Here is a 26,611-nt window from a genome sequence, read left to right as displayed (position 1 = left end):
AGAACACTAGCACAGAACATACTCACTAGTGTGGTGTGTCTTCTCATGCGTACTTTCAATCACTGAAACCCGCACTGTCAAATACTTCTTATCTCCACCATCAAGTGGGTATACCTCCTTTGGAATGGGAGTATGTCCATATGACTTTTCTCGCTCCTTATCTTCTCCGGCATCGTTTGCTGCGATGTGCATCTTCATGTGAAACATAGAAGAGCCTGGAAAGCATGCAATGAGTTGGGCGTTGTTTCTATGTGGCAGTAGTGCTTACTAGAATATCAAAGCAAAATACACGAAAGTACTAGAAGATTGACAAGGAGACCAAAGATGCGTCAAGCAGTCCTGGCAACGGTATATATTGTGTAACACAACTCGCAGCACCTGAAGACGACGACTTGGCCGGTCGCCGAAACTTTTGCATGAATAGGAAACAACGACACACCTAGAACCATATCTTTAACCAACCACATGAAAAAAAAACTTGAGGGATAAATACTATGTAAAAAGGTGGTAATTAATATGTTTTGTTCTGTTGTCTGTTGGGTTCAGTTTCTTTCACGAAATTGACAGCCGTTTTCACCATTGCTGTCGGTAGGGTCATGCTCAATGGTCATGTTAACACTGAGAAATGGGATGAACCCTGCAAGTCTTACCTTGAGACGATTTGGTGCTATACGCTCCTGCTAAACGTATGGGCCGCGGTGGTCGCCCAAGTGCAGAGGTTTACAGTTAAGATGACTGCAGCCCTTCTATTGCCAGCGATGCGCACTTGTATGTGTGGTTGACAACTTTACAACCTCAGGCAGTAGCAGGAACACGAAGCCGGTGGGTGACTCCGGAGGGTGTGTGCTCTCCTCGTCACCAACTTCTTAGTTACGACGTTGAAGCCATTGGGCAACTTAATCGGCACCGCACGACAAAGTAATTCAGTTGACGACCTATTGTCGAGACGATAGTAAGAAGACATTTGTTTGTTCAAAATAATAGCGTAAAACCTAGTAGTAATTGCCGTAGATAATCACGCAAAGAGAGAGAGAGCCTATCTACTCGGCCCTACGGCCAACGGCGCCACATATGTACAGCAAGCAGCGACGAAACAGCAACAGGCCGGGGAAATTGGCCTCTACACTACGTCACATGATGTCACGTCACGACAAGTCACGTGGCGTGGTCACGTGTTGCCCGCACAGCCGCAACAAGCCAATGTCGTATGCAGTGCACATGCTTAGAATATATGTGCCAGCTGCCCTCTTGTACATCACCTAGGCTATGTACTTTAACTACATTTCGTGCTTGTTTCAAGCCATATTCCTTGTAGCTGTATGAGAGAATTAAAGCTTTATTCACTGTGTTTAATCATTGTGTAACCGCTGGCAGTCAGAAGTTATTTATTAGCATGTTTCGTACACCACAACTGCGATCAGCCTCTACAATATGAAATGTAAATCTCTTTTACAATTACAGTACATCTTTTCAGCGGAAAACCTAATATCTAAGCTTTTCCTCAAACGAGTACAGTAATTTAAAGTTTACCATGTTCAGTAACTGTCTCCATTCCTCTAAAACACACACACACACACACACACACACACACACACACACACACACACACACACACACACACACACAAAATGACACAAAGTCATACCAGTACCTATCATAAATTCTTCTATTGAGATAAGATTTCAGTTTTTGTTTGAAATTAATTTTATCATCCCTTAAATTCTTTATATAGTTGGCACCTCACAAAGGCTAGGTAATAGTGTAAATAGTGTAAATCATTTATCCTTGTAGTATTATAATTGTGAATGTTACTGTTGTTTCCAGACCGTCACTGATTGTTGACAAAAACTTAATTCTTGAGTAAATGAACTGTGAGACCAATGCCTAAAGAGCACTCTGCAAGAGGCTCTATAATGGACACAACAAATTCTCCTTACTATTTGCTTCTGTGCAACCAAGAGGTTTATCCTGAATGACGGGTTACCCCTGAACATGCCAGCATAAGACGTTAGTAGTGTCTTAAAATATGAGAACCGGATAATATAAGAAATGAAAAAGTTTCGGAGCGAAGACGTTTAAGATTTGCTTCGCGTCAATTCGAGTTCTTATCAGTATAAAGACCAAAAAATTTTGATTATAATGTTTCATTTCTTAATTTACCCTCATGTGTCATTTCTGTTGAAATTGTCAGAACTTATGAGGGAACTGTGTTTTATCTACATTCAGTGACAATCCATTTACAGTTATTAAGTTTCAAAAAGAAATATTATTTGTATTTTTGAGGTGTTGAACATATTGCAGTGGACTTGATCGTAGTACATACATCGTCAGCAACGATAAATATTTGTGATTCGGCTGCCCCCATGGATCTTATGCAACGGGCAATGCTTACAGACACTACCCACAAGATTTTCATATTCTTTTGCTTGAACACACAAGCTATTAGTTCTACAGAAGAAATGGTCAGGACTCTTTTTGTTGGAAATTTACTGTAGTTACATTTTTTACTGCAGTACATTTTCATTAGAGGCTGTAGTTTCAAAATTAATCTATAAAATGAAACATAAGTGACCTTCAAACTCGTTTTTCATAAATAACACGAAAACTGTGGCCTCCAGTGAAAACAAAATTTAATCAATTAAATTTCATACCAAAATATGAAAGTGGTGGGTGATGTAGGTTGCATAAAACCTATTGGTGGGGGCAGCTTAATCACCCTCTATAGAAAGCCAAGTGCCGCACTTGGCAATCAGTATACGAGTCCTCAACCTAGTTCAAGGGGAAAGTGTATGTAGCGTAGCATAGACATGCCATGAGGTCTTATGGAAGTAAGATTTAAAAAATAAAATAAAATAAAATAAAATAAAATAAAAAAGCCTCTGGTAACGTTGTAACAGTGCTGTAGATGAGTGTAAATACATGGATGCAGTTTTTCACCGCGTATTACTTAAACAACGAGTCTTTGAGATATCTGGTAGTGGCTTACAGCATCATGGATACTTCGCCGAGTGGTTGGTGAACGGTTTCTGAAATCACTCCGCCGGCCGGAGTGGCCGTGCGGTTCTAGGCGCTACAGTCTGGAGCCGCGCAACCGCTACGGTCGCTGGTTCGATTCTTGCCTCGGGCATGGATGTGTGTGATGTCGTGAGGTTAGTTAGGTTTACTTAGTTCTAAGTTCTAGGCGACTAATGACCTCAGAAGTTAAGTCGCATAGTGCTCAGATCCATTTGAACCATTTTTTTTTCAAATCACTCCTCCGTCTGTGGAGTACATCTTGCCCTTGGACGACATCTGGCCATTACTTGTGGACCAAGATTACCTTTTGCCACAGGCTTTGCTCCAGACGACGAAAAACATTCTTACTGGGATGGTGCATTTAAGGGTAGCGAGCAGCAGTAGATTGATTATCATATGCACCAAGTACCGAAAGCGTATCGACCTATTCATCATAGTACGGTTAGCAGACACATGGATCCATTTTCATATATCCACTTTGGTGTGACAGGCTATTGTCGTCTGACGGTGTCCCGTCAATAAAACTCTTGTCGGTTTGGGACCGCATTGTCAACAATAAATTCCGATGTTTCGGCGACTATTTTAAGACGCCTTCCTCAGGGTGCATTGCTAACTGCTTAATGGGTGCTAGTTCTATTACTCATATACTATGGAGGAGTGCTGTCATTGGATATGAGGGTGAGGGGGAAGGGAACTGTGTGTTTTTATTGATATTTGCATTACATGTGGCCATTGGCAGATATAGGCGTTTTCCATTAGAGTTTCCTTTGTTGCACGCCTTTGGTGGAAACCGGCGGATAGGAAAATGAGCGGCTAGTGCAGCGTAGCGTTGTTTACTAACTGCTTAGTATCGACTATGGCGCGTCACCACTCTGTGTTTCCTCCGCCGCTGTGGCCTACAGCGCCCCTGTTACTTTGCAGGAGCTGTCCTACCGCAAAGCTTCACTGCTAGCAGCCAAGACGCATCCCCTATTCATGTTGTCGGGTCGCTTGGCTATTTCTACAGCCTCTCTAATCTTCCTCCTCAAGTTAGACGACTGGTTCGCCAGTTCGCGGGGCTCTCGAATTTCGATCATCCTGCACTGTTCCTGGTGTTCCGCCACCGCTGATTTGTTGTACTGTTTGAGACGGATGTATCTCTCGTGTTCAGATAACCTTGTGCTTATTGGACACCCTGTCCCGCCTACATGCACCAGTCCATATTCGCACGCAATTTCGTAAACTCCGGCGGCATGAAACTTGTCAATTGTACCTTTTGCCGAGATCATAAGGTCTTTTATTTTGTTGTTGCTACGAAAAATAGACTTAATACGTGCCCGTGGAAGAATTTTGCCCAGTCTTTCAGTCACCCCTTGTAGGTATGGTAGCGAGAGGGAGTTCCGTGCTTCGTTCTACATTTCCCTATTGCGCTCCACTTTGGCGCCATAGTCCTATTCATTAACCAAGGGAACTAGGAAAGGACGTCAAAAAAATAAAAAGAACTCGATAACGATTCGGACCGTGGGTTTTTGGTGTATACGGGTCTGATATCCCAGCTATTGTTGTTGTGGTGGTCTTCAGTCCTGAGACTGGTTTGATGCAGCTCTCCATGCTACTCTATCCTGTGCAAGTTTCTTCATCTCCCACTACCTACTGCAACCTACATCCTTCTGAATCTGCTTAGTGAATTCATCTGTTGGTCTCCCTCTACGATTTTTACGTTCCACGCTGCCCTCCAATATTAAATTGGTGATCAATTGATGGTTCATAACATGTCCTACCAACCGATCCCGTCTTCTAGTCAAGTTGTGCAACAAACTCCTCCTCGATTCTGTTCAATACCTCCTCATTAGTTATGCGATCTACCCATCATTCTTCTGTAGCACCACATTTGCAAAGCTTCTATTTTCTTCTGGTCTAAACTATTTATCGTCCACGTTTCGCTTCCATACATGGCTACACTGCATGCAAATACTTTCAGAAACGACTTACTGACACTTAAATTTATACTTGATGTTAATAAATTTCTCTTGTTCAGAAACGCTTTCCTTGTCAATGCCAGTGTACATTTTATATCCTCACTACTTCGACCATCATCAGTTATTTTGCTCCCCAAACTCCTTTACTACTTCAAGTGTCTCATTTCCTATTCAAATGCCCTCAGCATCACCCGATTTATTTCGACTTCGTTCCATTGTCCTCGTTTTGCTTTTCTTGATGTTCATCTTATATCCTCCGTTCAAGACACTGTGCATTCCGTTCAGCTGCTCTTCCAAGTCCTTTGCTGACTCTGACAGAATTACAGTGTCATCGGCGAACCTCAAAGTTTTAATTTCTTCTCCACGGATTTTAATACATACTCCGAAATTTTCTTTTGTTTCCTTTACAGCTTGTTCAATATACAGATTGAATAACATCGGGGATAGACTACAGCCCTGTCTCACTCCCTCCCCAACCACTGCCTTCCTTTCATGGCCCTCGTCTCTTATAACTGCCATCTGGTTTTTGTACAAATTGTAAATAGCCTCTCGCTCCCTGTATTTCACCCTTGCCACCTTCAGAATTTGAAAGAGAGTACTCCAGTCAACATTTTGAAAAGCTTGTCCCAGAAGTCTACTCGTTTAGCTACGACGACTGTAACGGTAGTGGAGTGTTATATGTTCCACCAAAAGGGCAGACGCAATATCGATCTGTGTAGCAACCTTGCAGAGTAATGATTCCTCAAGATGCAGTTATGCAGTAACTAACGTTGTGTTGAAATAAAGGGGGGCGATGTCAGTTCCGAGAGTAGTGTTGTTACCAGAAGAGCAGATGTAGAGGCTGGCAACGCGCCAGCGCGTGACGAGAGAGTGTCCGACTCACCGATGGTGGTGATGACGGTGAGCGAGTAGAGGAAGGCGCCCGAGAAGGTCCACTGTGAGCGCGGGCGCGCGCTGCTGCCGTCGAAGCCGTCGCGCACGAGACGCACCACGTCTCGCTGGTAGCGCGCCAGCTCGGGCGCCACGGCCTCTGCCCAGCGCGCGCGCCCCGGGATGGGGTTCAGCTGCTCCGTGAGCCGCCACAGGCGCGCCGCCGTCTCGCTGCGCATGCGCTCCGCCTCGTGCGCCGGCCAGCCCGGCTCCGAGCCCTCGATCGCCATGAACATGAACGCGCCCGCGATCGTGTAGCCCACCACCAGGCCTGCAACACACCGCCGCCGCCGGCTCACACTCCGACCGCAACTTTCTCTCACTTCGCATCTCGCCCTCAAGCTGATCGTGTCAGCGGGCAGGTCAGTCGTCGCATCTGGTAAGGTATACAGGGGTATACATTGACCATGACCGGGTCAAATATCTCAAGAAATAAGTGTCAAACGGAAAAACTACAAAGAACGGAACTTGTCTAGCTTGAAGGGGGAAACCAGATGGCGCTGCCATAGGTCAGACAGATATCAACAGGATTTTTTTTAAAAAAATGGGAACCCCCATTTTCCATTACATATTCGTGTAGTTGTAAGACGTGTATATTTATGTTGTCTATTGTCAAACCACACTTTATGAAAGATGTTTGTATTTTATTAATAGGATTAAGTAGGAATAATTAATAATTCTCACGCTGGAAATAATTGTCGTTGCAGGAAATGTCTGGACCAAAGTATTGTTGGCAAGAGAGACCGCACATTGATATAATTTTAAAAAGGGCGGGAGAGACGGCGTGTGGATACATTTTAAGAAAAGAGCGGGAAAGACCGCACATTGATACATTTTGTAATTGTAGCAGGGATTGTCTGCACCAGAAAGCATTGTTGGCAGGAGAGACCGCTCTTTAGCGTTCGTAGGAAGTCAGTAGTAAGCGAGATGTGAAGAGTGTCGGTAGCAGGTCAGAAGCGAGAGGTTGAGAGGAGCAGTGTGCCTGCCAGCCACTAGCTATGATTTACAAGAGATTATAAACGGACGTACAGAGATATCAGCTAACTATTATCATAAGAGGATCTAATATTATTGAATTAATTTTTTGAGAAACTCAAGACTACTCAAGATATGTTTGCGCATTGCTAGTTGTAAGAGTATTGTAAAAAATAAGTCTCATTTGAACATATGTAAAATCATTTCATTCAGAATATAATTAATTTCTGCCAGCAATATTGCATTACTGATTAGAATCCATCCCAAAAACTATCAAAGTAAAACTTAGCAAAATTTTAGTGTTGTCAAGAAAAAGTTTAACTATGAATTACGTTACTTAAGTCAAATTAATGAAAGAATAACGCCAGCTTTAATATTAAAGAATAACGTCAGCTTTGGTAATAAATACAGCCACTTATTATGAAAGCCGACCAGCAGCAAATAGAGTATAGTAAAACATAGTAAGTATATTCATGTCGCAGTTCGATGTAGCAGTCAGATGGCGATCCAGTAACAGTAAAAAAGGTAAGGAACAGTTTTGGGTTATTGCAGAGAACGACTGAGGGCCACGACGACGACACGTACTATGTTTCGTCGAAATAATCAGAAAATCACTTTTAATAAGCAGCAATTAAATTTGTATGCGAAGATAGAGAAAGAGAATAAATTTCAAAGGGAAGATTTCATTTGCTATTATTTAACAAGAGCTTCAAATCCCAAGGGTAAGTTTCATAGGTTATTGTAAAAGGGAAGGTTGCGTAACAAAGGAGATACAGAGGAGACGGGAAGGTTACACAGTACGTAAACAAATATGAATGTTTTAGTTGGACCACTTTTTTTTGCTTTGTGATAGATGGCGCAGTAATAGTCAAAAACACATGGCTCACAATTTTAGACAAACAGTTGGTAACAGGTAGGTTTCTTAAATTAAAATACAGGACGTATGTACGTCTGGACATTTTATTTCGGTTGTTCTAATGTGATTCATGTACCTTTGTCAACTTATCACTTCTGAGAACGCATGCTGTTACAGCGTGATTACCTGTAAATACCACATTAATGTAATAAATGCTCAAAATGATGTCCGTCAACATCAATGCATTTGGCAACGCGTGTATCGACATTCCTCTCAACAGCGTGTAGTTCGCCTTCCCTAATGTTCGCACATGCATTGACAAAGAGCTGACGCATGTTGTCAGGCGTTGTCGCTGGATCACGATAGCAAATATCCTTCAACTTTCCAAACAGAAAGAAATCCGGGGACGTCACGTCCGGTGAACGTGCGGGCCATGGTATGGTGCTTCGACGACCAATCCACCTGTCATGAAATATGCTATTCAGTACCACTTCAACCGCACGCGAGCTATGTGCCGGACATCCATCATGTTGGAAATACATCGCCATTCTGTCATGCAGTGAAACATCTTATAGTAACGTTGGTAGAACATTACGTAGGATATCAACATACATTGCACCATTTAGATTGTCATCGATAAAATGGGGGCCAATTAGCCTTCCTCCCATAATGCCGCACCATACATTAACCCGCCAAAGTCGCTGATGTTCCACTTGTCGCAGCCATCGTGCATTTTCCGTTGCCCAATAGTGCACATTATGCCGCTTTACGTTACTGCTGTTGGTGAATGACGCTTCGTCGCTAAATAGAACGCGTTAAAAAAGTCTGTCATCGTCCCGTAATTTCTCTTGTGCCAAGACGCAGAACTGTATACGACGTTCAAAGTCGTCGCCATGCAATTCCTGGTGCATAGAAATATGGTACGGGTGCAATCGATGTTGATGTAGCATTCTCAACACCGAGTTTTTTCAGATTCCCGATTCTCTCTCAGTTTGTCTGCTACTGATGTGCAAATTAGCAGCGACAGCAGCTAAAACATCTACTTGGGCATCATCATTTGTTGCAGGTAGTGGTTGACGTTTCACATGTGGCTGAACACTTCCTGTTTTCTTAAATAACGTAACTATCCAGCGAACGGTCCGGAGGCTTGGATGATGTCGTCCAGGATATCGAGCAGCATGCACAGCACACACCCGTGGGGCATTTTGATCACAACAGCCATACATCAACATGATATCGACCTTTTCTGCAGTTGGTAAACGATCTATTTTAACAAATCTTTAATAACAACTTTCTTATCCTTACTATTAGCATCCTGGTGGGTATGAACTAGTTGTTGGCGATCGTGACAAAATTTAAACATTTTGAGATAGTCCTCAAAAGTACCCGCATAATATTTTATGCTCTCACAGCAGTATGCCATTCTTAAGTTTCCGGAGGAAAGTCGTTTCAGAGCTATGCACAACTTTACTTGGTTGGAACAATGGTAAATCATTATAGGACACACCTTAGGTAGTGGCGGGGCAGTCTATGGTGCTGCAATCGGCTAGGCTGCTGCAGCACCCTGTCACGTCTCTCCAGCTAAGGTGGCGCGTCTTTTAGTTGTAGCCAGTGGTTGTTGCGCCTCTTGTTCCACATCCTGAGTCTTCCTCCGCCTGACAGTCTTCTTTCTCCTCACGGGCTGGTAGCCCTCGTCTACGCGGCCCACGACCTTCTGACACTCCATTTCTTGACGTCGCTCTCCACAGGGACACTGCACTCGCACCAAATGTAGAATCGCTAGTGTCAGTCACTCATGATTCCTCAGAATTGTCGTCTGTATCTTCCTTTATTTGTTGTTGACTGTTTTGTATCTCTTCCAGCACTTGTCTGCATGTACGTCCAGCCGGCCGCGGTAGCCTAGCGGTTCTAGGCGTTTGTCCGGAACCGCGCGACGGCTACTGTCGCAGGTTCGAATCCTGCCTCGTGATGACTGGGTGTTGTTTGATGTCCTTAGGTTAGTTAGGTTTAAGTAGTTCTAAGTTCTAGGGGACTGATGACCTCATATGTTAAGTCCCGTAGTGCTCAGAGCCATTCAGTCGACATTAGTCATGTTTTTCCTCTTGTTTTACCTTGATGTCTGGTATCTACATCTAGATCAATAGTCCGCCAGCCACCATATGGTGCGTGGAGGAGGGTACCCTGTTACACTGCTTCTCCATTTCTTTCCTGTTCTACTTTCAAATAGAGCGCGGGAAGAACGACTTCTGTATGCGTCCGTATGAGCCCTAATTTCCCGTATCTTATCTTCGTGGTCCTGACTCGCAGTGTATGTCGGTGACAGTAGAATCGTTCGGCAATCAGCTTCAAATGCCGGTTCCCTAAATTTTCTCAATAGTGTTCCTCGAAAAGAACGTCGCATTCCCTACAGGGATTTCCATTTCAGTTCCCGAAGCATCTCCGTAACACTTACATTTTGTTCGAACATACCGATAACAAATGTAGCAGCCCACCTTTGAAGTGCTTCGATGTCTTCCTTTAATCCGACCTAGTACGGTTCCCAAGCACTTGAGCAATACTCAAGAGTAGGTCGCACCAGCGTCCTATATGCGGTCTCCTTTACAGGCGAACCATTCTTTTCTAAAATTCTCCCAATACACCGAAATCGACCTTTCGCCTTCCGTACCACAGTCCTCACAAGCTCGTTCCACATCATATCGCTTTGCAATGTTACGTTCAGATATTTAAACGGGATGACTATGTCAATCAGGGCACTAGTAATACCGTATCAGAACGTTACAGGTTTGATCCTTCTACCTATGCGCATTAACTTACATTTTTTCACGTTTAGAGTTTGCTGCCATTCATCACACCAAATGGAAAATTTTTCCAAGTCTTCTTGTATGTTCCTACAGTCACACAGTATCGACACCTTACCGTACACCACAGCATCATCAGCTGCCGATCCAAATCATTTTAGTATACAGAGATCAACAGCAGTCCTATCTCATTTACCTGGGGTACTTATGACAATACTATTACCGGCCGCTGTGGCTGTGCGGCTCTGGGCGCTACAGTCCGGAACCGCAGGACTGCTACGGTCGCAGGTCCGAATCCTGCCTCGGGCATGGATGTGTGTGATGTCCGTAGGTTAGTTAGGTTTAAGTAGTTCTAAGTTCTAGGGGATTGATGACCTCAGATGTTAAGTCCCATAGTGCTCAAAGCCATTTGAACTATTTGAACAATACTGTTATCCCTGATGAACACTCGCTGTGGAGGACAACTTGCTGTGTTCTATAATTTAAGAAGTCTTCTTGCATATCTGTGCTCATATTTCGTTAGCAGCGTGCGTTTGCTCACCGTGTCACATGTTTCCCGGAAATCTAGAAATATGGAATCTGCCTATTGCCCTACATCCTTAGTTCTCAGTATATCATACGAGAAAAGGGCACGCTGAGTTTCACACGAGCGATGCCTTTTATAACCATGCTGATTCGTGCACATATACGGCTCAGTCTCAAGAAAGTTTATTACATTCGAAGTGAGAATATGTTCAAGGATTCAGGAGTAACCAGAAGTTAACGATATTTGTCTGTAATTTTGCAGGTCCGTTCTTTTTTCTGTCTCATATAATGGAGTCACCTGAACTTTTTTTCAGTTGCTTTGCATTTTGCGCTGGGCGAGATACTCACGATAAATGCATGCTGGGTAAGGGGCCAATGCCGTAGAGTATCTTTCTAAAATCGAGCTTGGACTCCATCCGGACATGTGGATTTATTTTCTTTCAAATCCTTCAGTTGTTTCGCTACGCCAGGTATGCTTATTACTATGTTGTCCATACGGGAGTCTGTCCGACGGTCAAATGACTGTGTGTTTGTATGATTTTTTGAACGTAAAATTTAGAACTTCAGCTTCCGTTTTGCTATCTTTAACTGCAACACCAGACTGATCACCAAGGGACTGAATGGAAGCCTTAGATCCGCTTAGCGATCTTACAAAACAGGAGAATTTTTCAGGTTCTCTGCCAGACCTTTAACTAACGCTTGGCGGTGGTGCTTGTTGTATGCTTTGCTCATAGCTCTTTTCTCGGAAGCACGGATCTCTACTAACTTTCGTTTGTCGTAATTTATGATTTCCCTTTTGATACGAGAGTTCAATAGTTTCTGCTTCCTCAGTATCCACTGAATTTCGTCATTACACCATGGTGGGTCTCTTCCACCCTTTATTCACTTAATAGGCACATAACTCTCCAGATCACAATTTAGTATCTTATTAAAGTTTGCCCATGATTCTTCTACATCCATCTTGCCAGAAGTGTAAGTGAGATTCTAATAACTGCTTACAGACCACTAGCTGCTTCCGCCGCAGGAGGGGTGGTGAATCTGGTGAAACCTTGAGCCTGTAAACGCAGACGCCAGCTGTTATGAAGAGTTTCGCCTGAAAAAGTGACTTAACACTGTCCGGCATAAGTGGTTGTCAACACACGACACTTTGCTGCAAAAGCGTCAGTGAGAAGCGTCCGTGTATCGAAAATCGTGCTGCACGTTCCGTTGGTGGTGTACATCGTGGGGGCGTCTACTACACCGTCTGCTTGCTTGCTGTTGAGCAGCATCTTTAATAGACAGCAGGCGGAAGGCCATCCAAATGGCGCATGGTCAGACATGGGAAACGCAGATGTAACATAGTACCGCCTCTGCAGCGGCGGAGTTGTAGGTGCGCATGCTGCTTTTCGGCGAGGTTGAAGCCTGTGGTAGCACCTGGAAGCTCACGTGTCAGCGTGCGGGCCATTTGTTGACTGCATTGTTGTCAGTTGCGAAACACGGATTGCGCGAGTACCCTCTCTGACGGAGAAACGCCTAGAGCCAGACTACCCGCAGCTCCAGGGTGCTGTGCCGGAGGCAGAACTGGCTATACCAGCCAATGTACTGACCGGTACATGCCAATCTCCAATAATGATGTGACGACAGTGGTTTGTCGGACTTTATCTTGTTTGGTAGAGTTCTTGAAACGCACTTTGGAGTGGGTAGTGACACTGAAAAACAAGTTATCACAATACGATAGATGTAAGCGCTAAAACTTACTTCCATTTGTTAGAAACATCGCCATATTGTCCGCTATTATTTAGCAAAGACCGCTCGTGCTGTATACCTAGTGCTCATACGTTAGCTACCTCTTCCTGTACAACTGAATGTAGATGATCGCACAGAAAAACATAAGGAGACAGTAAACAGAGTGACGACAATTATTTCGACTGACAAGTTACGATACGAGGAGATTCTCCTCAGAATAGGTGAGGAGAGAAACAGAAAATATTGACAAGAGGAAGGCAAAGAAGTATAGGAAATGACGTAGGATACCAGGGAATGACTTTCAAAGCTAATTGTTGTAATTTTAAATGCTCAACAAAAATTTTGAAACCCTGCGATAACGCTATCTGAATCGATAAACTGACAACCGTTAACATTACCCAAGTTTTGCAAATTTCCTAAATTTTTTCTGAAGGAAATATATTAGTGAATATTAGTAAGATATTCTTCAAATCTAATGGATACTTCGTGTAATGAGGCCCATTTCGTAGACGAAAACTAGTGAAATGTAAATGGACGAGTGTTTGTGATCTGTATGATATGAAGCTAAATATCCGGAAAATTAACTTTTAAACCATAATAAAAACGACTAAATACGTATAAGACTGGTCTGAAGATATTATTGTGCACGGTATTACCAAATCGTAACACGTATATTTTAACTTGTAACTGAAAATACATTGACGGATAATTAATGTACATAATAAAATATCTAGAACGAGATTTTCACTCTGCAGCGGAGTGTTCAAAAATTGCTCTGAGCACTATGGGACTTAACATCTGTGGTCATCAGTCCCCTAGAACTTAGAACTACTTTTACCTAACTAACATAAGGACATCACATACATCCATGCCCGAGGCAGGATTCGAACCAGCGACCGTAGCGGTCACGCGGTTCCAGACTGAAGCGCCTAGAACCGTGCAGCGGAGTGTGCACTGATATGAAACGACCTAGCAGATTAAAACTGTGTGCCAGATCGAGACTCGAAGTGCTATAGAACTCATTTTTATAGATAAGATAGCCAAGCGATTATCATTACAAGACCGCAGGTTAATGTAAATGCGAGAGAAGCCATTGCAAATGTGGAACGATGGTACGTTATTAACTAGTGTAACGTCCAGAATGCTGAATGCAACCATGCAAACGTGCATGGATTGTGTTTTGCAGGTGCCGGATCTCAGTTTCTGGGATATAGTTCCATACCTGTTTCAGTTGGTCGACCAGTTCAGGGACGGTTAATTTTGTATGGGTATGATGCCGGAGTAGCCGGCCGGATATTCGAGCAGTTGTAGGCACTACAGTCTGGAACTGCGCAACCGCTACGGTCGTAGGTTCGAATCCTGCGTAGGGCATGGATGTGTGTGATGTCCTTAGGTTAGTTAGGTTTAAGTAGTCCTAAGTTCTAGGGGATTGATGACCTCAGAATCTAAGTCCCCTAGTGCTCAGAGCCATTTCAACCATTTTTTTTTTTTTTTTCCCCTGAGTCTGCCTGGCCAGACTCTAAATGAAAGTTAGCGGCAACGCCTCCGATTGGTTATTGCATAGATAAGTCCCTGACCTGCACGAGATATACGACGTTTGACCTCTCACACATTTAGTTGCAGCCAGCCATGTATCGCACCCTGTCATCAACACAGCACTGGTAAGCGATGCACCTGCGGGCTTACGCAGACAGACATTAATGTCAGTCCGGGCTTGTCGGAAACGGATATCAGAATGACGTGGAACTAGACACGACAACGAAACTCGACAGCAGTCAATGAATGAAGAATTTGGATTTAACATTTTTTTTTGTTCTCCCAATACATGTTGCTTTTTATGGCAGTATCCTGTTTGAAGGCAATGGCACATCGAAGATCTATCAATGTCAAATTAATGACATTGTTCAGAGTTGTATGTGTTCATTGTGGTCCTGTGGCTATAGGCATGATTATGGAATAGAAGGAAGAGGGTTTACGTCCTCCTATTTACTAATATAGTTTTGCTTTTCCATTCTCGCATTTGTATTGGATTTTTGGACTACCTTATTAATTTAATATAAATATGTTCTGTCATATCGACGTTATTTACCTTTATGATTGTATTGTCTCAGCCATGGGTTTCTTCTACTTTGTGACTTCTGACTGCTTGAAAAACGAAAGATGAGATTGCTGCGTTGAAGCTACTGGCAGTGATATCTCTATTTTTTGTATTTACGCGTTTTTCCGGAGGGTGTGGTCAGGCAGGAATCTAACGCATCGGAGTAAACCGAGAAGTACTGACATTTATATTCGCCCTTGTCACAAATATTTAGCTGTTGTTTCTGTGAATACGTTGCGATTGCCGAAGTACTCTCTGACACAAGTGAGTATATGGTGTCACTCGCGGATTACTGCTTCGAGTGCTATCGAGTTCCGTGGCCGCAACGAGTGACAGATCATTCTGACGTCACTTCGCAGTAAGCGAGGCCCACGAGAAAGACAGGCCATGGTGTGTAAGGCACAACACTTGACACTGCAGGCCTCACAAAGGCCATCAGCCGTCTGCAGTATTTCAGATAAGTTATCAGCTTGTTTCATCTCTTGATAATTAGCTTTTTTTTCGTTGCATTATATTGAATACTGTAGATGTTTATGATACTTCTCCATTTTTTTTTTAATTTAAGAAATGTTATAACTCGAGTGAAGAAATGAACTACCTGTTTATTTGATTCATGGTTACATAAATTCACTTCCTTTCCATAATACCTCTACGTTGGCGTGGGTTAATTAAATTTGGGATTTGTATTAAGAGTTTGTGTGCTGATAGTGTCAAAGCAGAGATGTAGTCACTCTGTAGGTCGGTTAGTGCCAACATAAACTTGGAGTAAAGGCACCGATGGTGCATCTGTTTGCCAGGGGTAGTTCGGTGTTGGTAACAGGTTCCCCTCCCCTCCATGTAAGAGAACGGCCGTTGAGTGCCGCCATGATAGTCACTCTGGGGGTAGCTGTTGAACTGAGTGGACGGAATGGAGGGCGACCTCCGTCTTTGCCGCAAATTTTACTGAGAGATGAGGTATTGTGTGTTACACTATTATTATTCCGCTCTTTTTCAGGGTGGAATTAGTTATCGTGTCGTTACGGCCATTCATTTTTGAGAGATTTTGCCTGTACAATTAAAGTTTTCAGTTAGGTTTTATTTTCAAAAAAAAAAATGGTTCAAATGGCTCTGAGCACTATGGGACTTAACTGCTGAGGTCATCAGTCCCCTAGAACTTAGGACTACTTAAACCTAACTAACCTAAAGACATCACACACATCCATGCCCAAGGCAGGATTCGAACCTGCGACCATATCGGTCATGCGGTTCCAGATTGTAGCGCCTAGAACCGCTCGGCCACTCCGGCCGGCTTTATTTTCCAGAGGTGAGCAGGGGGTCTCAGTTATCCATTTATAGTGCTGCAATCAGTTGGTGTCCTCAGCACACGAGAGCAGCAATAGCATAAAAAATCGTGTAGTTCCACTCTTAACAGCAGCGTTTTGCAAATTTAAAGTAAACCTGGTGCCTCACCCCGCCTAGTTAGCTTAACTCGTGGCCGTAACTGCTGATGAGTAATTTAGACGACGATTCCGTGTGAAACCTGCTAGGATATGCGTGTGTTTTGTGTGGGTTACTTAAGGTTCTAGGCGTGTGACATAATTTATAGGCCATTTCATAAATTTTGTTCACGGATCTTTTGATTCATGATAACCACCATTTGCAAGCAGCACGTCCTAACTACTTTGGTAAATGATAGGTTGTGCGTGTTATTGTACAGGTTGGAAAGCAAGAACGAACAGAGTGGCGAGTACAAAGAAATTAGTCGTTGGTGTCGATCACTAAGTGGTGTCGAAATGCACTGCCAGCGGGCTACCAGTTCGTTCTTGAAAATTATTTAAGGTGATGATACTTGCGTGTGCCGTTAATTGCTAATTTGCATGTGAGAAATTTCACAGGTTATTTTACTTCAAAAAAAAATTTTGTGCATACGGGAGTTGTTTGTGTCTGCTTTGTTCCCCCGTTTTCCCGCCAAGAATCTTTGTTATAATTTTGGCTATTCATTCCAAGTAGCAATTTTGGGTGCGAATTGCGATCAATGTCCAAGAAAACAGACTACAGAGGCAGCAACGAAGATCCCTCCTCTTTCCAAGTGCATGATTACAAACGAGATACCTGATAGTATAGCCAACTTCAGTGCGAGAGGGTGTTGAATGGGTTCTTGCTAATATGGCCGCCTTCAGTGCTAGACAAAAACAGAATTTAATTATAATATGGCTTTTTTAACTGCATTTATAACGTTTGTAACGTTTCTGAGTACATAGACAACAGATGTGTCATATAAAATTGATTTCATAGATTCAGTGATCGTAACACCCCCATCCTGTGTATAGAGCAACTAAGTACTAAATTGGAGTCATGATAATCTGGCGCGAAAGAAAATTAACAAGGGTAGAGAATACAGATGATGTTAGATCGTGGTAGTTAGTTACTTGCCCACGTGGTTGCTTGAGCCCTCCCCCATGTTATCCGTTGCAAAATTTTAATATAATAATCATCAAATCATTCAAATACTAGCTTCGGGCCGGCCCCCTTAAATGAATCCTTCCGACCACTGAGCCAAGCGGGTAAGCGGCATGTGTATGAGGTGCCTTGGCGCACACACACACACACACACACACACACACACACACACACACACACAGACACACACACACACACACACACACAAACATCCAGCATCCTCTACATAGACTGAATGAAAGAGAGCAAGAGAATTATAATAACGGAGAATGGTGGTAAACGTTCAACCTTCAGAGCGTACCTTTGCAGTTATACAGCGTGGTCCGTTGATCCTGACCGGGCCAAATATCTCACGAAATAAGCATCAAACGAAAAAACTACAAAGAACGAAACTCATCTAGCTTGAAGGGGCAAACCAGATGGCGCTATGGTTGACCCGCTAGATGGTGCTGCCATAGGTCAAACGGATATCAACTGTGGTTTTTTTTTTTTTTATAGGAACCCCCATTGTTTATTACATATTCGTGTAGTACGTAAACAAATATGAGTGTTTTAGTTGGAACACTTTTTTCACTTTGTGATAGATGGCGCTGTAATAGTCACAAAAGTATAGGTACGTGGTACCACGTAACATTCCGTCAGTGCGGACGTATTTGCTTCGTGATACATTACCCGTGTTAAAATGGACCGTTTACTAATTGCGGAAAAGGTCGATTCGTGTTGATGTATGGGTTTTGTGATCAAAATGGCCAACGGGAGTCTGCTATGTATGCTGCTCGGTATCCTGGACGACATCGTCCCAGTGTCCGGACCGGTCGCCGGATAGTTACGTTATTTAAGAAAACAGGAAGAGTTCAGCCACATGAGAAACGTCAACCACGACCTGAAACAAATGATGATGCCCAAGTAGGTGCTTAAGCTGCTGTCGCGGCTAATCCGCACATCAGTAGCAGTCAAATTGCGTCAGAATCGGGAATCTCACAAAAGGTCGGTGTTAAGAAAGCTACAACAACATCTATTGCACCCGTACCATATTTCTAAGCACCACGAATTGCATGGCGACGATTTTGAACGTCGTGTACAGTTCTGCCACTGGCCACAAGAGAAATTACGGGACGATGAAGGATTTTTTCCACGGGTTCTATTTAGTGACGGAGCGTCATTCACCAACAGCGGTAACGTAACTGGCATAATATGCACTATTGGGCTACAGAAAATCCAAGATGGCAGTGACAAGTGGAACATCAGAGACCTTGGCGGGTTAATGTATGGTGCGGCAATATGAGAGGAATGCTAAATGGCCCCCATTTTATCGATGGCAATCTAAATGGTGCAATGTATGCTTATGTGCTACGTAATGTTCTACCGATGTTACTACAAGATGTTTCACTGCATGACAGAATGGCGATGTACTTCCAACTTGATGAATGTCCGGCACATAGCTCGCCTGTGGTTGAAGCGGTATTGAGTAACATATTTCATGACAAATGGATTGGTTGTCGAAGCACCATACCATGGCCCGCACGTTTACCGGATCTGACGTCCCCGGATCTCTTTCTGCGGGGAAAGTTGATGGATATTTGCTATCGTGATCCACCGACAACGCCTAACAATATGCGTCAGCGCATTGTCAACATATGTGCGAACATTACGGAAGGCGAACTACTCGCTGTTGAGAGGAATGTCGTTACACGTATTGCCAGATGCGTTGAGGTTGATGGATGTTATTTTGAGCATTTGTTGCATTAATGTAGGAATTTCAGGTAATCACGCTCTAAGAGCATGCGTTCTCAGAAATGATAAGTTTACAAAGGTACATGTATAACATTGTAACAAGCGAAATAAAAGGTTCAAACGTACGTACGTTCTGTATTTTAATTTAGAAACCCTACTGTTCGTCTAAAATTGTGAGCCATATGTTTGTGACTATTACAGCGCCATCTATCAAAAAGCGAAAAAAGTGGTCCAGCTAAAATATTCTTATTTCTTTACGTACTACACAATTATGTAATAAAAACGCGGGTTCCTATTTTTTTAAAAACGCAGTTGATATCCGTTTGACCTATGGCAGCACCATCTATCGGGGCAACCACAGTGAAATCTGGTCTCCCCCTTCAAGCTAGTTTCGTTCTTTGTAGTTTTTTCGTTTGACGCTTAATTCGTGAGATATTTGGCCCGGTCACGATCAGTGGACCAACGTGTACACTGATTTCCCGTGGGACCTCACGGAGCGTTTGCGAAGTGTGGCGGACGGGCAAACTATTGACACGTCACAAGTATATTGCGAGGTCCGTATTGCTCATGGACGGCGCCAGTAAGACGGAAATGAGACAGATGTCTCTCACTTATGAAGCAAGTCGGCGCGAATGGTTCCCGTATTTCAACCTCCAAGGGACTATAGGACCTTGTACAGGGCACGACAGAGATTGGAATACTCTTAATCCAGGACGTTCGATGTACGTGCTTTTCTGAGATAGAGGTTGGCACTGGAGAGGGACCCGTGTCGCGCCACGCCAATTTGGTCCACATAACCAAAAAAAAAAAAAAAAAAAAAAAACAAAAAAAAAAAAAAAAAACAGGAACCACTTCCCAGAGCAGACAAAGTGTGAAACTCACCAATGATGCCGACATTGCTGAACATGAAGGCGAGGAAGTGTCGCAGGTAGTCCTTGCAGCGCTCGGCCCAGCTCTTGCGCGGGCGGTAGCGGTAGCGGCGGCTGGAGCGCTTCCTCTCCATCATGGAGCATGTCGGCTGTTAGCGGAGGCCGCCGCGGCCAGCAGCGGGGGCGGTCGCGGCTGCGGGGGCGGAGGTGGAGGCTGGCGGCGGCTGCGCTGCGGCTGGAGCTAGCGGGGGGCGCCATCGTGCGCGCCCACGCCCGGCATCACACGGCGCTCCGCCTGCGGGCACACCGCCTCGCCTCAGACCTCGCACGCGCTAACAGCACGCAAACAGCTCCAGCACGTAATAAAAAATCAAATGTGTGTGAAATCTTATGGGACGTAACTACTGAGGTCATCAGTTCCTAAGCTTACACACTTCTTAACCTAAATTATCATAAGGACGAACACACACACCCATGTCCGAGGGAGGACTCGAACCTCAGCCGGGACCAGCCGCACAGTCCCTGACTGCAGCGCCTTAGACCCCTCGCACCTAATAAACTTTAGTGCTATTGCTTATGCTTCCTTGGTTTTTTAATGCTAGATGAAAGAAACTCTCGCACTCACAGATGCTTATTGAGAAGCGGCGCTATCGCTAATAGTTCTGACTAAGGCCAGTAACTTAGACTGTTAACAGACCTTCCCTAGCCTTCAAATCATAGGCCTGAAATAAATCAACAGTTAATAACTATTTAAGCAGTAGAATACCTCTGTGTATCTTGTAGTCTCATGCAGCGATCAACTTACCTCATATGCTCAAAGACGTAACTTTGTGGGCCTACTTTACGTGCAGTACAAACGAGTTTCTCATTTTACACTGACAGAAAAGAAACCAGAGCAAAGAAATAGTTAACGTAGAGTAATGAAATTTGAGAAATGCATTTGTCTATGTAATATATTTGATTAACGTTGCAAGATCACAGGTAAAAGTAAGACCGGGAAAAGCCATTGCAAATCTGAAATCCTGCTACATTAGTAATCGGTGTAACCTCCAGAATTTTGAATGCAAGCATGCAGATGTGCATGCATTGTGTTGTATAGGTGCCGGATGTCAGCTAGTAGACTGGAGTTCCATGCTGTTGCACTTGGTTGGTCAATTCAGTGACGGTTAATGATTGATATTTGAAACCCTCAGCTGCCGACAGGTGTCGTTGATATACCGTGATGGGGACACATGAAATTGTGAGCTCCTACCGGGACTCGAACCCGGAATCTCCTGTATACATGGCAGACACACTATCTGTTGTGTTGGCAGAAGAGCCAACACCGTATTACTAGTGGTGGCCGAAACGCAGGGTGGCGTGAGTAGGGAAGAACTATACTGACGTGAGGTCTGGAACATGATAAGGAATTAGAATTCAGAAAGCGGACGTAATTAGTTTGATACTTAACTTTAATCCATTAATGAAGCTACATGATTCACAATATTATCTGTTCACATAGGTCGTAGCAAATGACGTAGCTGAAGGCTATGCTAAACTGTCGTCTCTGCGTCGGTAGACAGTGAACAATAGCTAGCAAAGACGGCTGTATAACTGGGGCGAGTGCTAGTGAGTCTCTCTAGACTAGACCTGCCGTGTGGCGGCGCTCGGTCTGCAATCACTGATAGTGGTGACACGCGGGTCCGACGTATACTAACGGACCGCGGCCGATTTAAAGGCTACCGCCTAGCAAGTGTGGTGTCTGGCGGTGACACCACACTATCCATCTGGGTCACCGAGGACACAGATGAATAACGCGACTGCAGAGACTTATCCCTGGTACGCTTCCCGTTAGACCCACATTTCCAACTGTCCACAATCTACGTATGTAATGTTCCTACTAGATATTCGCTCATCCAATCATTACTCGCGCACCCTGAGGTGACGATTCGCATAACAGTTCGGGCAACCTGTGCGCATTCGCACAGACGAAGGACAATGGCCCGGTAGCCATTTAATTATACACTCCTGGAAATTGAAATAAGAACACCGTGAATTCATTGTCCCAGGAAGGGGAAACTTTATTGACACATTCCTGGGGTCAGATACATCACATGATCACACTGACAGAACCACAGGCACATAAACACAGGCAACAGAGCATGCACAATGTCGGTACTAGTACACTGTATATCCACCTTTCGCAGCAAAGCAGGCTGCTATTCTCCCATGGAGACAATCGTAGAGATGCTGGATGTAGTCCTGTGGAACGGCTTGCCATGCCATTTCCACCTGGCGCCTCAGTTGGACCAGCGTTCGTGCTGGACGTGCAGACCGCGTGAGACGACACTTCATCCAGTCCCAAACATGCTCAATGGGGGACAGATCCGGAGATCTTGCTGGCCAGGGTAGTTGACTTACACCTTCTAGAGCACGTTGGGTGGCACGGGATACATGCGGACGTGCATTGTCCTGTTGGAAAAGCAAATTTCCTTACCGGTCTAGGAATGGTAGAACGATGGGTTCGATGACGGTTTGGATGTACCGTGCACTATTCAGTGTCCCCTCGACGATCACCAGAGGTGTACGGCCAGTGTAGGAGATCGCTCCCCACTCCATGGTGCCGGGTGTTGGCCCTGTGTGCCTCGGTCGTATGCAGTCCTGATTGTGGCGCTCACCTGCACGGCGCCAAACACGCATACGACCATCATTGGCACCAAGGCAGAAGCGACTCTCATCGCTGAAGACGACACGTCTCCATTCGTCCCTCCATTCACGCCTGTCGCGACACCACTGGAGGCGGGCTGCACGATGTTGGGGCGTGAGCGGAAGACGGCCTAACGGTGTGCGGGACCGTAGCCCAGCTTCATGGAGACGGTTGCGAATGGTCCTCGCCGATACCCCAGGAGCAACAGTGTCCCTAATTTGCTGGGAAGTGGCGGTGCGGTCCCCTACGGCACTGCGTAGGATCCTACGGTCTTGGCGTGCATCCGTGCGTCGCTGCGGTCCGGTCCCAGGTCGACGGGCACGTGCACCTTCCGCCGACCACTGGCGACAACATCGATGTGCTGTGGAGACCTCACGCCCCACGTGTTGAGCAATTCGGCGGTACGTCCACCCGGCCTCCCGCATGCCCACTATACGCGCTCGCTCAAAGTCCGTCAGCTGCACATACGGTTCACGTCCACGCTGTCGCGGCATGCTACCAGTGTTAAAGACTGCGATGGAGCTCCGTATGCCACGGCAAACTGGCTGACACTGACGGCGGCGGTGCACAAATGCTGCGCAGCTAGCGCCATTCGACGGCCAACACCGCGGTTCCTGGTGTGTCCGCTGTGCCGTGCGTGTGATCATTGCTTGTACATCCCTCTCGCAGTGTCGGGAGCAAGGATGGTGGGTCTGACACACCGGTGTCAATGTGTTCTTTTTTCCATTTCCAGGAGTGTATATGAAGATGGTAACGGTTCTCGAAAGAACAGATACCATTGATCTTCGAATGCGCAGAGGTTGTCCGAACTCTTACGGGAATCGTCACCTTAGTGTGCGCGAGTAATGAGTGGATGGGCAAATATCTAGATATGTAGATTGTGGACAGTTGAGAACGTGGGTCTCACGGGAAGCGTGCAAGGGATGAGTCCCTGCAGTAGCGCTATTCATCTGTGTCCTCGGTGGCTGAGATGGATAGAGCGTCTGCCATGTTAATAGGAGATCGCGGGTTCGAGTCCCGGTCGGGGCACACATTTTCAGCTGTCCCCATCAAAGGTAAATCAATAACACCTGTCGGCAGCGGAGGGTTTCAGTTAATTAACATTTATTCTAGAGAAGCTTCACGGTCATCAATGTTATCTGTTCTTTCGAGAAAAGTTACCATCTTCATATATGGTTAATGATATTTGCGGATGACGCTGGAGTTGTTGTCCGATGATACGAGCTCGATTGGAGAGAGATCTTGTGATCTAACAGGAGGGAATGCTGCCTTACAACAGCGGTGTGTGGGCGAGCGTTATCGTGTTGAAAATCATCGCCTGGAATGCCGTTAATGAATGGCAGCACAACAGGTCGAATCACCAGACTGACGTACAAATTTGGAGTCAGGGGGAGTGGAGTAACTACGAGTGTGTTCCCAGACCACAACTCAGGGTGTAGGTACAGTGTGTCTAGGCCACAGATAGACTGGTTACAGACGATCAACTTCCTTCCAATCAGCACATGGCCATCACTGGTATCAAGGCAGAACCAGTTTTCATCAGACAACGCAACAGACCTGCACCCTGCCCTCCGATGAGTTCTCACTTGACACCACTGAGTTCACAAACGGTGGTGGTTTGGGGTCAGTAGAATGCACGCCACAGGACATCTGGAACTAAGCTGTCTTTCAAGTAACTGATTTGTATGAGTTCGCTGTGTCTCTGTAGTTTCAACCGCTGCTCGAATCGATGCTGCTGAGGCAGTACGATGCGACAGCGCCATACGCCGAACACGGCCGTCTTCCTCCTAGGTAGTGCCACGTGGGCATCCGGACCCGTGGCCAATGCTGGCAGCAGCTACGTACGGTGGCTGAATTCTTGCCAACACTTTCTGCATTATCGCGAAACGAACTTACAACTTAAGCAGTCCGTACACGACCTCGTTTAAACTCAGTCAGGTGTTGATAATGGCGTCTTCGTCGTCTTAAAGGTATTCTTCGCCAACATCGACTCACTACGTCGAGTCTGAAAGATGACTAATCCTCACAACAATTACAGCGCGTATTTAAAGCAATCCTCATTGAGGCAATAGCAGCACCACTATAAAGCGATTGGATCGAATTTTGAATAGAAATAACCTTTCACATGTGATACACGCCTACCTACTCTCGTTTACCTCGCACAACTCCGTCTTCGTGTTGGGATTTTTTTCTGTTAGTGTGTTACAAAAGGGCCCTGGATTATTGAATTATTATTGGAAGGATCTGTGAAATATGTAACAACACTTTCGAGTACATCTACAGGGTGTAACAAAAGGTACGGCTAAACTTTCAGGAAACATTCCTCACACACAAATAAAGAAAAGATGTTATGGGGACATGGGTCCGGAAACGCTTAATTTCCATGTTAGAGCTCATTTTAGTTTCGCCAGTATGGACTGTACTTCCTCGATTCACCGACAGTTAGCCCAATTGAAGGAAGGTAATGTTGACTTCCGTGCTTGTGTTGACATGCGACTCACTGCTCTACAGTACTAGCATCAAGCACATCAGTACGTAGCATCAATAGGTTAGTGTTCATCATGAATGTGGTTTTTCACTCAGTGAAACGTTTACAAATGCGGAGTTGGCAGAAGCCCATTTGATGTATGGATTAGCACGGGGCAATAGACGTTGCGCGTTACGTTTGTATCGAGACAGATTTCCAGAACGAAGGTGTCCCGACAGGATGACGTTCGAAGCAATTGATCGGCGTCTTAGGGAGCACGGAACATTCCAGCCTATGACTCGCGACTGGGGAAGACCTAGAACGACGAGGACACCTGCAATGGACGAGGCAATTCTTCGTGCAGTTGACGATAACCCTAATGTCAGCGTCAGAGAAGTTGCTGCTGTACAAGATAACGTTGACCACGTCACTGTATGGAGAGTGCTACTGGAGAACCAGTTATTTCCGTACCATGTACAGCGTGTGTAGGCACTATTAGCAGCTGATTGGCCTCCACGGATACACTTCTGCGAATGGTTTGAAGCAAAGCAAGCGCTGTATCATGTATAAGATACAGAGGCGAGCGAGTGCACGGGACTTACCCTAGTTCACTGCTAGTAGCGTCACGTCATCGTAACGCGCCTGCATATAGTATTGCACCACATTTAACATAAAAGTAAAAATTAAGATTTGTGTGTAAAACTTTGTTAAAGTATAGTTCTATGTAATAATGTTTCAGGTAACAAATCTTAATGTTATAAAATTAGTAGTTTACGTAAAATTCACGTTTTGAAAGAAAAATAGGAGGCGCTAAATAATGACGCTAGGAAGCCAAAATTTGGTGAGAAGGTGCAGTAAGAAGTCATTAATGAGTGGTGCTGGTTTCCAAAACCATAAAACTAAAATTGACTCCAGAATCCGCGTTTTTCGGAAAAATCAGAGGCGCGAAATAATAGAGCTACAATATTGAAAATTGGTAGGATGCTTCAGTTCACCCTAATAATAATAATGGAAATACCACAATCAGTTACCTCTTCTAGTTTTTTAGTAATTTAGTAAAAACTACTTTTGTGAGTAAAATGTACATAAGCATTATAGATTAAGTACTTTAAATTTTAATGATAAAACAAATTCTTTAAGACCAATGATCAGATAGGACAATTAACAAAGCTACACCAAGTTTTAGTCTTGTAGCATAATTAACAGCTGATACAAGTCTTGATAAAGCTATGGTTCAGAGGTAACAATCTACCGTTAGTTCCATTGTAAAAATTCTAGAGAGTAAAGTTTTAATTTTAGCGGGCTGAGATTTTCTACGTGCTTCTGTACTGCTCAGATGTATGTATACAAAAATTGAGAAGTTTGTAAAGCTATTATTAAATGTGATATTTAAGATTATGTGCCTGAGATAGCGATCATTTGGAGGCTGCAGGCATCTACATAGGAACGAAAAGAACAGATGCTCTCTTGGCGGTACGCGCCGGAGCTATATAAAAAGAGCGGCAGAGGCAGTAGTAAGCTCACTCCGCATTAGAC

At 44.5% G+C, this 26,611-nt stretch overlaps 1 protein-coding gene and 1 long non-coding RNA gene across 2 annotated transcripts in view; both read right to left on the bottom strand.

Moving 5' to 3' along the window:
* Positions 1–20,056, bottom strand: part of LOC126267937 (TWiK family of potassium channels protein 18-like) — a 359,878-nt gene extending 339,822 nt beyond the window's left edge. The window contains exons 1-2 of the mRNA XM_049973248.1: positions 19,936–20,056; positions 5,857–6,174 (exon numbers count right to left, since the gene is read on the bottom strand). Coding sequence (XP_049829205.1) covers positions 5,857–6,174; positions 19,936–20,056 — 439 coding nt within the window. The remainder of the gene's footprint in view (positions 1–5,856; positions 6,175–19,935) is intronic.
* Positions 20,057–20,135: 79 nt separating this feature from the next.
* LOC126267460 (uncharacterized) overlaps positions 20,136–26,611 on the bottom strand; it is a 517,276-nt gene continuing 510,800 nt past the window's right edge. The window contains exon 3 of the long non-coding RNA XR_007549010.1: positions 20,136–20,217. This is a non-coding gene — a long non-coding RNA (uncharacterized LOC126267460). The remainder of the gene's footprint in view (positions 20,218–26,611) is intronic.

The sequence above is a fragment of the Schistocerca gregaria genome, chromosome 4 (assembly GCF_023897955.1).
Source record: "Schistocerca gregaria isolate iqSchGreg1 chromosome 4, iqSchGreg1.2, whole genome shotgun sequence".
Classification (NCBI taxonomy): domain Eukaryota; kingdom Metazoa; phylum Arthropoda; class Insecta; order Orthoptera; family Acrididae; genus Schistocerca; species Schistocerca gregaria.
The sequence above is the reverse complement of the archived record's forward strand: the minus strand, read 5'-3'. Positions and strand labels throughout refer to the sequence as shown.